Source organism: Mobula hypostoma, chromosome 16 (assembly GCF_963921235.1).
Source record: "Mobula hypostoma chromosome 16, sMobHyp1.1, whole genome shotgun sequence".
Lineage (NCBI taxonomy): Eukaryota > Metazoa > Chordata > Chondrichthyes > Myliobatiformes > Myliobatidae > Mobula > Mobula hypostoma.
Window position 1 is genome coordinate 22,780,629 of NC_086112.1, and position 11,807 is coordinate 22,792,435.

Consider the following 11,807-nt stretch of genomic DNA (forward strand, 5'->3'; position numbering starts at 1 on the left):
ACCATATAGCTTTCTGAATTTCATGCTCAGCAATTGGAGCATCAAGGTTCTGTTGATCTTCAACAGTAATTTGAGGAAATTTAATCTTATATTAAAAAGCCTTCATTTTGGAGGGATCTGCAGGAAACTAGATTTATAAAGATCGGAATAAAAATCCTGAAAAATGTTATTAGTGTCTTCAAAATTACTTACTATATCTCCATTATCTTGACGAATCTTTAAAATTTGTCTTTTAGCTCAGCAGCCCTTAATTGGGAAGCTAAGAGCCTATTGTTTTTATCCCCAAAAATATAAAACTGATTTTTTAATTTAAGCAAATATCCTTCAATACGATAGGTTAATAATAAATTATATTGTGATTGTAGTTCCACTCTTCTTTTAAACAAATCAACATTTGCAAAGATTGCATTGATATTATCTAAATCTTTAATTTGTTTAACAATTTTATCTAATTCCATTCTTGTCTGTTTCTTCAACTTAGCTAAATAAGAAATAATCTGACCACGTAAATAAGCTTTTAACATATCCCACATTACTAACTTTGAGACATCTCCTGTATTATTAAAGAGAAAAAACTTTTATCTGAGTTTCAATAAACTCAACAAAATCTGAACTTGGTAACAAATGTTCTAGAAAACGCGAAGGTGGTCTTGTAGAATCAACATCTTTCAAATCAAATATTAAGTTTAAAGGAGCATGATCAGAAATAACAATTGCATCATATTCACATTTCTGAACATTAAATAAAAGTCGAGGGTCGGCTATAAAATAGTCAATTCTTGAATATTTATTATGAACATGTATAAAAAAGGAATATTCTGTATCGCTAGGATGCATATGTCTCCAAACTTCAATTAACCCATAATCAATTAAAAAGGAATTAATAAGTGATGCAGAGCAATTAGGGAGTTGATGTCTAGATGATGATTTATCTAATAAAGGATTTAAGCAAGTATTAAAATCTCCACCTATTAATAACATATATTCATTTAAATCAGGTAATAGAGCGAAAACATCTTTAAAAAATGAAGGATCATCAGCATTTGGTCCATATATATTAACTAAAACCATTTTCTTATTGTAAATTGTTTCTTTAACAAACAAAAATCTACCATTAATATCAGATATAATATCCTCCTGATTAAAGGGAGTATTAGAATCAATAAAAAAAATGGAAACACCCCTAATTTTACTTTGAGAGTTTGCATGAATCTGAGGGTCCTTCCAAAATTTAAAAAATTGATTTTTATCACATAATCTGACATGCGTCTCTTGTGCAAAAATTATATCAGGTTGGAATCGATTCATAACTTTAAATGTTTTCTTACACTTAATAGGATGATTCCAACCTGGACATTCCAACTTAAAACGTTTAACTGTTTAAATAACATCATGAAACTTTATATCTAAAGAAAACAAATAGACACATGTCACAACCTCATCATCAAACCCACAGTCACGAGTTGTAGTTTGGCAGTCTGAATTCTACCTCGGAGAGTCAGCAGCTGTCAGATACTTCCTCACACCAGCCACTGAGCCATGACTACACCAGCGACAGATGGTTCCCCAACTCAACTTTTTCCACTTCTGTCTCTTGCCTAAGATTCAATGGTGGATTGATATTTGGTCCATTTCTGAAACTGCTCTCCCTTTTCTCCCATGTCTCTGCCTCCATCTCTGGAGACAAACTATCTATATCTTTTATTAAACTACTGACTCCCATGGCTATCTTGACTATTCATCTTCCCATCTGTGAAAGGCTATTCCCTTTTCTCAAACACAAAATACTCTGCAGATGCTGGGTACAAAGCAACACTCACAACACGCTGGAGGAACTCAGCAGGTCGGGCAGCATCCGTGGAAATGATCAGTCAACGTTTCGGGCTGGAACCCTTTGTCAGGACTGAAGAGGGAAGGGGCAGAGGCTCTATAAAGAAGGTGGGGGGAGGGTGGAAAGGAGAAGGCTGGTAGGTTCCAGGTGAAAAACCAGTAAGGGGAAAGATAAAGGGGTGGAGGAGGGGAAGCAGGGAGGTGATAGGCAGGAAAGGTGAAGAAGGAATAGGGGAAAACACAGTGGGTAGTAGGAGGAGGCGGAACCATGAGGGAGGTGATGGGCAGCTGGGGGAGGGGGCAGAGTGAAATAGGGATAGGGGGAGGGAATTACCAGAAGTTGGAGAATTCTGTGTTCATACCAAGGGGCTGGAGACTACCTAGATGGTATATGAGGTGTTGCTCCTCCAACTTCAGTTTAGCCTCATCATGGCAGTAGAGGAGGTCATGTATGGACATATCCGAATGGGAATGGGAAGCAGAGTTGAAGTGGGTGGCAACCAGGAGATCCTGTCTGTTGTGGCGGACGGAGTGGAGGTGCTCGATGAAGCGGTCCCCCAATCTGCGTCGGGTTTCACCGATGTAGAGGAGGCCGCACCAGGAGCACCGGATGCAATAGATAACCCCAACAGACTCACAAGTGAAGTGTTGCCTCACCTGGAAGGACTGTTTGGGGTCCTGAATGGTGGCAAGAGGGGAGGTGTAGGGACAGGTGTAGCACTTATGCTTACAGGGATAAGTGCCGGGTGGGAGATCCGTAGGGAGGGACCGATCCCTGTGGAAAGCCGAGGGGGTGGAGAGGGAAAGATGTGCTTAGTGGTGGGGTCTTGTTGAAGGTGGCGTAAGTTGCGGAGGATAATATGCTGGATCCGGAGGCTGGTGGGGTGGTAGGTGAGGACAAGGGGAACTCTGTCCCTGTTGTGGTCGCGGGAGGATGGGATGAGGGCTGAAGTGCGGGAAAAGGAGGAGATGCAGGTGAGGGCATCATTGATGACGGCAGAAGGGAAACCACAATCCTTAAAGAAAGAGGACATTTGAGATGTCCTGGAACGGAAAGTCTCATCCTGGGAGCAGGTGCAGCGGAGATGGAGGAACTGGGAATAGGGAATGGCGTTTTTGCATGTAGCAGGGTGGGAAGTGGTATAGTCAAGGTAGTTATGAGAGTCAGTGGGCTTGTAGAAGATGTCAATGGACAGTCTGTCTCCACAGATGGAGACTGAGAGATCAAGAAAGGGGGCAGAAGTGTCCTAGATGGACCAAGTGGATTTGAGGGCTGGGTGGAAGTTTGAAGTAAAGTCTATGAAATTGACGAGCTCAGCATGGTTGCAGGAAGCAGCACCAATGTAGTCGTCAATGTAGCGAAGGAAAAGTTGGGGAGCAGTACCAGAATAGGTTTGGAGCACAGACTCTTCAGTTCCTTCATCTTCACTGCATCTGTTTTCAGGATGAAGCTTCCCTTTCCAGGACATCAGAGATGTCCTCTTTCTTCAAAGACTGGGTTTTCCTTTCCTCCACCATTGATGTTGCCCTCACCTGCATCACCTACAATTCCCAGAGATCCACCCTCACCCCATCTTCATGCCATCTTAACAGGGATGGAGTTCCTCTTGTCCTCACCTACCACCCCATGAGCCTCCACATTCAGCACTTTATTCCTTGCAACTTCTGCCATTTTCAATGGGATCCTACCACCCGACTCATTTTTACCACCCCCACCCTCCTACTCTCCATTTACTTTAGTTTTTGCTCCCTCTGTGACTTCCTTGTCCATTCAGCTCTCCATGCTAATCTCCCTCCTGTAAGCGAAAGAAATGCTACACCTGACCATTCACCTCCTCCATCACTTCCATTCAGAGACCCAGACTGTTCTTCCAGATAAGGCAACACTTCACCTGCAAATCTGTGGAGGTCGTATACTGTATCCAATGCCCCCGATACAGCCTCCTCTATATTGGTGAGACCCGACGTAGATTGGGGGACCGCTTTGGCGAGAACCTTCTCTTCATCTGCAAAAAGCAGGTTTTCCGGTGGCCAACCATTTTAATTCTAATCCCCATTCTCATTCTGATATGTCGGTCCATGCTCACCTCTACTGCCACAATGAGGCCACTCTCAGATGGAGGAGCAACACCTCATATTCCATCTGAGTAGCCTTCAACCTGATGGCATGAACATTGGTTTCTCCAGCTTTTGGTAACTTTTCACCCTCCTCCTTCTGTCTTCAATTCCCTCTGCCCTCCCCCCATCTCTTCTCCACCTACCTATCACCTCTCCCCCCCCGTGCTCCATCTCTTCCTTTGTCCCATGACGCACCCACTCTGCTCTCCTGTCAAGACTCCTTCTCCAGCCCTTTACCTTTTCCACCTGTCACCTCTCAGTTTCTTTCTTCCTCCTCCTCCTCCCCCACCCACCTGGCTTCACCTATCACCTTCTAGCTTCTACTCCTTGCTCACCCCTACCTGCTTGTTCTTCTTTCCCCTTTCCTTTCCAATACTGATGAAGGCTCTCAGCCCAGAACATCAGCTACTTATTTCCATAAATGCTGCCTGACCTACTGATTTCCTCAAGCATTTCTTGTGTGTGTGCGCTCTGGGTTTCCAGCATCTGCAGAAGATCTTGTGCATCTACTTAGACGACTGGACTGGTAGGCTCATTGTTCCAGCACGCTCTTGCCCACTGAATTGATCTCCTCATACATTGACTCTATTCTGTCCTCCCTTGTTTAGGGCCTCCCACCTACATTTGGTACACCTTACATGTTCTCCATTATTTTGACAACTTTTGTTTCTCTGCTCCTCTGCTTCATTTTTACCATGGATGTCCAGATTTTATACTCTCCACTTATTTTTGCAAGGCCTGATACAAGGTTTTGACCCATAACGTTGATAATTGCTTTCATTGCTAAAGGTGCTGCCAGAGCTTCTGATTCCTCCAGCAAGTTATTTGTTGCTCAAGATTCCAATGTCTGCAGTCATTTGTGTCTTCAATTATATGGGGTCTTGGAAAAGAGTATTTCTGGAGTATTGTGCAGATTTGTTATCCTGCTGAAGAAAGATGTAGTTAATGTAGAAGCAATGCAGCAAATTAAGCAATCCATCGATGGTGGGTTTGCTGAATGAGGGGAAAAATTAAGTAGACTAGGCCTTTATTTTCCAGCACTGAAAAGAAAAGGGCTCATTTCAGGGCATGGTAGAATGGATGTTTTCACAAACTGAGAAGCCTAGGCCAGGATGCACAGGTTAGTAGCAGGTATTTATTTACAGTACACATTTAACTGCAAGAAGACAAATTTTCAAAGTTCTCTACTCAGCAAGCCCTGGAAGTTCCCTCAATCAAATTAATAAATTTCTTATTAATAAGGGAACCAAGGGATATGGGGTGGTTCAGGAAAATAGCACTGAGGTAGAATGTATGATCTTGATGAATGTCAGAGCTGGCTTGATGGTCCAGTTATATCTGCTCTTTGATGAGTGGTAAGAAGAAGAAATCAGAACAGTCCCATTTTCCATTTCAACTCAGAACTCTGGTGGCACAGTAGCCTAGTGGTTAACATAACACTTGCAGCACCAGCAACCCAGCATCAATTCTGCCACTGCTTGTAAGGAATTTGTATGTTTTCCCCACGACAGTGTGGGTTTCCTCCCACATTCCAAAGATACACATACAGATTAGTGGTTTAATCGGTCACATGGGTGTAATTGAGCATCTTGGGCTTGTTGGGCCAAAAAGGCTTCTTATTGTGTTGCATCTGTAAATAAAAATACCTTACAATAAAAAGTTAAGATATAGCTTAAAGCAGTGGTCCCCAACCTCCGGGCCGCGGACTGATACATTGCCATGAAGAATGCAGTGGTACAGCGGTAGCCGGAATGCACCCAGCACATCTTTAAGAAAAAAGCCGAAATAAACAAGCTAATTAATTACGTGCTGGGTGGCACCTAATTAATTAGCTTGTTTATTTCGGCTTTTTTCTTAAAGATGTGCTGGGTGCATTCCAACTACCACTGCACCGCTGCATTCTTTGCGGCAATGTATCGGTCCACGGCCCGGAGGTTGGGGACCACTGGCTTAAAGTGAAGGGATTTTGGAGTTATTTGAACATTTTGTGAGATTTTGGTAGACTAAAATAAATAAATTATTTTTTTCCCACTAACTTTTGCAGGTTGACATGTGCTGTGGCAATGCCTTTTTACTCAGCTAGTTTAATTGAAACTGTGCAGGTAAATTTTCATTTTTGTCTATTAATCTGTGCTTCATATAGAAGGGTGTAAATGGTTGTTTTGTATCCAAACTGTTTCCTAATGGTCATTACCAAGTAACACTTGAAAACTTGGGAAATATGTCAGAGCTATTTATTGTTCATTATTTGTTAAAACTACAACCACAGATTACAGTACAGGAATTTTACCATTAAGCAGTCAATGATTCCACAAAATTAGTGAAAAATTGCTGCCCTCCTTTTGTTTATCAATAGCAGTTTTCTGTTCAGAAACTTTATATCTTAGGACTTCAAAATCCAAACTTAAATTAGGAAATTGCATTGATTGAGGGATTCTGCAGAAAAGGGGTCTGACCCATCTATGAATTACAGAAATGGCTGATTTGTTAATGTTTACCAGTAACAATGCATTTGAGCCTTTAAGTTGTAGTCTCAGCCATTTATTTTTCATTGTTCACTCTTCTACATGGCACACTTATGTTAAACATTAGCCTCCATTTTCCCTGTGTTATCAATTAATCTGTTACTGAGTCTGTAGCTGCGTTCATAAAGCCCCTTTAACATTTCTTCGACAAAAACTCCAATTTTTAAAATTTATTTTGAGACTTGTTTCGTGTACTATAACATCATGTTCCACTGTACAACCTTCTGACTGCACCTCATCAATTTTATGTGTTCCACATCTACTCCAAATCTATCTTCAGCCTCATTATTTATTTTTTCTTAGCTCTCTTGAACAGCCTTGTATTTCCTTCTCTGAGCCTACCAAAATGCACCTCTATCACAGGAAAAGCCTCCCCATCATTGAGCACATCTACAAGGACCACTGCCACAAGAAAGCAGCATCCATCACAAGGACCCCCACCAGCCAGGCCATGCTCTCTTCTCTCTGCTGATTGAGAAGGAGGTACAGGAGCCTTAGGTCTCACACCACCATATTCAGGAACAGTTATTACCCTTCAACCATAGTGCTCCTGAACTAGCGTAGATAACTTCACTCACTTCACCACGGAACTGATTTCACAACCTATTGACTCACTTTCAAGAACTCTACAACTGATTTTCTCAGTGTTATTTATTTACTTATATATATTTTGTATGTGCGCAGTTTGTCCTTTTTTTTGCACATTGGTTGTATGTCAGTCTTTGTGTATAACTTCTCATTGATTTTATTTCTTTCTTCTATGAATGCCTGTAAAATGAATCTCAGGGTAGTATAAGATGACATATATATACTTTGAACTTTGCCTTTGCTCTAGATGTTTCTGACTATTTTGATTCTCTCTGCACCTTGTTTTTTCTCTACTAATTCATACTAAACCCCCTCCTAAATTATAAATCCCACAACCACACCACAGACATGGTGTGTGTCTTAGATTTTTGCAGTAACCTAAAGCCTAAATTTGGTTCCATTTATTGTTTTACATTGTTAATTATCTGAATTGTTCAGTAACTCACCAGCACACTTATAGGATGGGGTAATCCATTGATCATCATCTTCTGTGGTTCTCTAAATTCATCCCTAGCTCCTGAAACTAATCCTATCACATCAATGCTTCTCCTTCCTTTTTTGAGGCTTCCCCTCCCTCTCAGCACACATTTGGTGATAACTTTCACAGGAGTGGTATCTATACTTCCTTGTGCATCAGTTCCAAATTGCATTCCCAAGGTGACATCACTATCAGTATTACTATTATGCAACCCTGTAAACCAGTGTGATTGACTATCACTCACTACATTGCTGACTTTTGTAGCTGCACGTGAAAATCAAAAAAAAAACTGCCCTTGCTAGAAAGGTCCTGGATGCTTTAACAGAAAATGCTGGAGACATTCAGCAGATTGGTCAACATTTGCAAAAAGAGTAACAGTCAATATTTCAGCTAAGAGCTTTTGTCAGAATGAGGTATTTGACAAAGTTTTTAAGCTGAAATATTGACTCTGTCTCATTCCACAGGTGCTGAGTGGTGCTATGAATTTCTCAGCTGCATCGAAAAATCCCCAGGAAATTATCAGCGTGACTTGGAGTGCAATTAGATGCCAGTCCTGACCTTGATTTTGTGAAACTAAAACTATTTTCTTCCTACATGCTTATCCAGGTCATACAAAGCATGAGATGGAGATTGATACAAGGAGTGAAAGCAGAGATTTTCAGATATACAGTCATTTTACAGCACTACGCTCAAGGATTATGTTACACATATTCCATACTTCCATCTTGTATAGCTGCTGTCAAAACAAATGAATCAGTCTATAATGAACTTTCATGAAAGGTAGAATGCTAAGAAATTAATGAAGGCATAAACCTTTTTTGCTGTTACATCTGGAAATTTCCACTTGACCTTTTAAAATTCACCCAGTATTAATTGTTTAAATGTAAATGCAGTAGTTGAAGGTTCTTGTTGAAATAACTTTACCCTATGGAATTCACAAATCACAACCAAGATCTTGAGATGCAGAATAAAGATTTATTCTCTCAGAATCTGAGGGGAAAAATTAATTTAACATGAAATGTGGGGGTAAAAGCATTTTGTTAAGAGTTTGCTTTACAGAAATTACAATGTGGACTTTTTTGGGAATGTAACCCTTCTATAACATGAGTTGCGCTGTATCACGTATTTAAAAATGAATAACTTATTGTGTATTATATTTGCAGAGTGAAATTGTTAGAGACAATCCAGGAATATTGGATTGTGTGAAGGAAGGTGTCTGCAGACTGGTGGGAATGGGTGTCCCACATAGCAAGCGTTTGCTTCCTCTTGGAGTCTTAGTCTTCCCTACTGTCTTGCATGGAGTGCTCCATTACATCATCAGTGGCATCATCCAGAAAGTAATTCTGTTTCTTTTACGGAGAAAGACATCGCAACAGTACCCAACTGAGACTTCTAGTTCTATACAAACTGTTCTGGATGCTTATTTCCCTGAACTTATTGCTGGTTTTGTTGCAAATCTTTGTGCTGATGTTTTAGTTTATCCATTGGAAACGGTACTTCACCGCCTCCATATTCAAGGAACTCGCACCATCATTGACAACACAGACCATGGATATGAAGTTCTTCCTATTAACACTCAGTATGAGGGAATGAAAGACTGCATTAACATAATCAAAAAAGAAGAAGGCATCTTTGGCTTTTATAAGGGTTTTGGAGCAGTTCTTGTCCAGTACACGTTGCACGTTGCTGTACTGCAGATAACTAGGATTATATATTCTATGTGGTTACAAAATGCCACCTAATCCTGGCATTTAAGATGTCTTTGTAAGATAAATAATCCGTAATAATGAAGGATATATTATTAATTTTCTGTGGTGCATGTTAGGAAGCACTAATAAAATGCACTGTTAACTGTTAAACTATTGAGTTGGTGAAAATCTAATTTTAAAATTAAGATATTTGTAAAATTGTAAAGATGTCCATGATATGTGACCTTTAATGTCCTTCAAAAGTGGTCTCTGCTATTCTCCATGATTCTCCTTTTGATATATCATAATGCAGCATCCATTCAAATAGCATTAAGCAAGAGATTAATCATAACCATAACATCTTGCTCTATTACTTGATTGAAATAACTAACAGCACTTTTTAACGTAATTTTGATCAACATCTAAATCTATAACCTTGCACCATGATTGGAGATGATTTTCATGCCCCTGGCACGTTTCTTTATCACAGAAGGTGTCACAATTCTTCGTCCTTAGTGAATTTGTCTACATAAAAAATATTAAATGGTAAGTAAGGGAGAATCATAATAATTATGGCTTAATATGTGGTTGAAGTTATAGTGGTGTTTTGCTGCGCAGTGTTTGCATTTGCTAATTTTGATTGGCTTTGCCTTACTGAATTTCTTCAGTTCAAGGTAACAAGAGTGTGGCTTTATTTTTGGATGTAGCGTGTTAAATAATATCACTGTATGATTAATAACATAGCAATTTAATGAAGGTTAATGTATTGCCGTGATGCCATTTGTGATCTGGTTCAAATATATATATTTTCAACTTTTCCAGGGCAAATGCTTGCCTGTTTGGTCAACTAAATATATAAATTATCAAAGAAAAAAAGCATGTATATCTGAGTTTGGTACTTAATGCCCCATCATCTGCAGTCTTTAAGTAGCATCTTGCATTCTTTTCTTCACTGGATGATGATAAATAATCATATGTATTAATTGAAAATTACTTTGAAGTTACAATTTGCTCAACAGCTTCAATTTAATTTACTATAAATTATGAATTACTGAAATCTATCAATCTCATTACCTAAACAGAAGTGATTCTGCAGATACTGAAAATCCAAGCAATACACACAAAATGTTGGAGGAACTCAGGAGGTCAGGCAGCAACAATGGAAACGAATAAATTGTTGATGATTCAGGCCGAGACCTTTCATCAATCTCATTTCCTAATGTAGCTTCACTGTGATTAAACAGAATCAAGTGTTTTTTTTCCACAAAACTTAAAGATTTAAACATTTCTAAACTTTGACATTTTATCTTTATTACTGGCATGGAATTAAAGTATAAATTTGAAATGCGATGGATTAAACATCAGTGAGAGTGTGTAATCTTCAATATTTTGGATCCATTCCTCTTTGAAACATCCACTATTGTTAATGTGCAGGTTTGGCTCTAAATTGAAATTTTAAAGGCTCTGTGGAAATTACTTTTTTCTTTGGGGAGGTGAGGTGGAGGGATGCTTTCAGGACAGGTAGGAAGGGGAAAAAGCAAGTAGTACTTCACTGCAACACAACAGATAAAATCTTATATAATAATTTTTAAAATTTGTATCGTAATTAGATTTGAATCTTCAAGCTGAATCCTTAAGTCTCAAAAAAGCATGGAATTCTTTGTTACGTGTGCAAATAGCTTGTATGTTGCAGAATGATGGAAAGGAAATTCTTGGATCCAGATTTCACTCAGAACAGCTTTCATTAAATGCTAATTGTGTGTTTAACAATGTCCAATTTAATGTAACTACTTTCAATTCCACAAGTGACCTTAACACTTTCTGAAAGATAGGATAATTCTTTGTATGATAGTGATTCTGGAAATATTTACCTTATTACTGATTCCAAGAAAGTTGATGGGGAATTTGCTGATATATACATGTATGTCTCAAATTATGCCACATTGCCCTTATCTGATCTATGTTGTTAGAAAATTACTGGCTGAAGACCTGTTATCTGCAAACCTTTCTTGTACAGAAAGTAAATTATTCCTGAAGTCTAAGCACAGTGTATCAGTTGACTTCAAAAAAAGTGCATAAGTGCTTAGTGGGGAAGAAAAATATCCTGAAAAAGATGGATACTTTGTTTCCTCTGTTTTTGCTCAGCGTGTATTAAACACCAGTCTCATCTGAAGTAGGCACTGAGCTGCAGAAGTAAATGAAAAGTTCAAAGTAAATTTGTTATCAAAGTACATATATGTGACTATGTACTCACCTGAGATTTATTTTCTTGTGAGCATTCACAGTAAATACTAAGAAGCAATGGAATCAATGAAAATCTGCACACGAAGCAGATAACAAATGTGCAAAAGCCAGCAAACTTTTTGTAGGCACAGAAAGGAAACAAAGATACTAAAGAAATAATGATATTTATTGCTTATTTATCATTATTGAGAACGAGTTGAAGAGTCCTTGTCGGAGGAGGGAGGAATGAATGAAGTTGAGTGAAGTTATCCCCCTTTGGTTTAAGAGCCAGATGATTGAAGGTAGTAACTGTTCCTGTACTTGGTGGTGTGGGTCCTGAAGCTCCTGTATCTCTTT

At 39.1% G+C, this 11,807-nt stretch overlaps 1 protein-coding gene across 1 annotated transcript in view; it reads left to right on the top strand.

Moving 5' to 3' along the window:
• The window catches only part of slc25a46 (solute carrier family 25 member 46), a 58,962-nt gene extending 47,532 nt beyond the window's left edge, over window positions 1–11,430 (top strand). The window contains exons 7-8 of the mRNA XM_063068640.1: window positions 5,993–6,050; window positions 8,703–11,430. Of these exons, the coding sequence (XP_062924710.1) occupies window positions 5,993–6,050; window positions 8,703–9,281 (637 nt within the window). The 3' untranslated portion in view covers window positions 9,282–11,430. The remainder of the gene's footprint in view (window positions 1–5,992; window positions 6,051–8,702) is intronic.
• The last annotated feature ends 377 nt before the right edge of the window (window positions 11,431–11,807 follow it).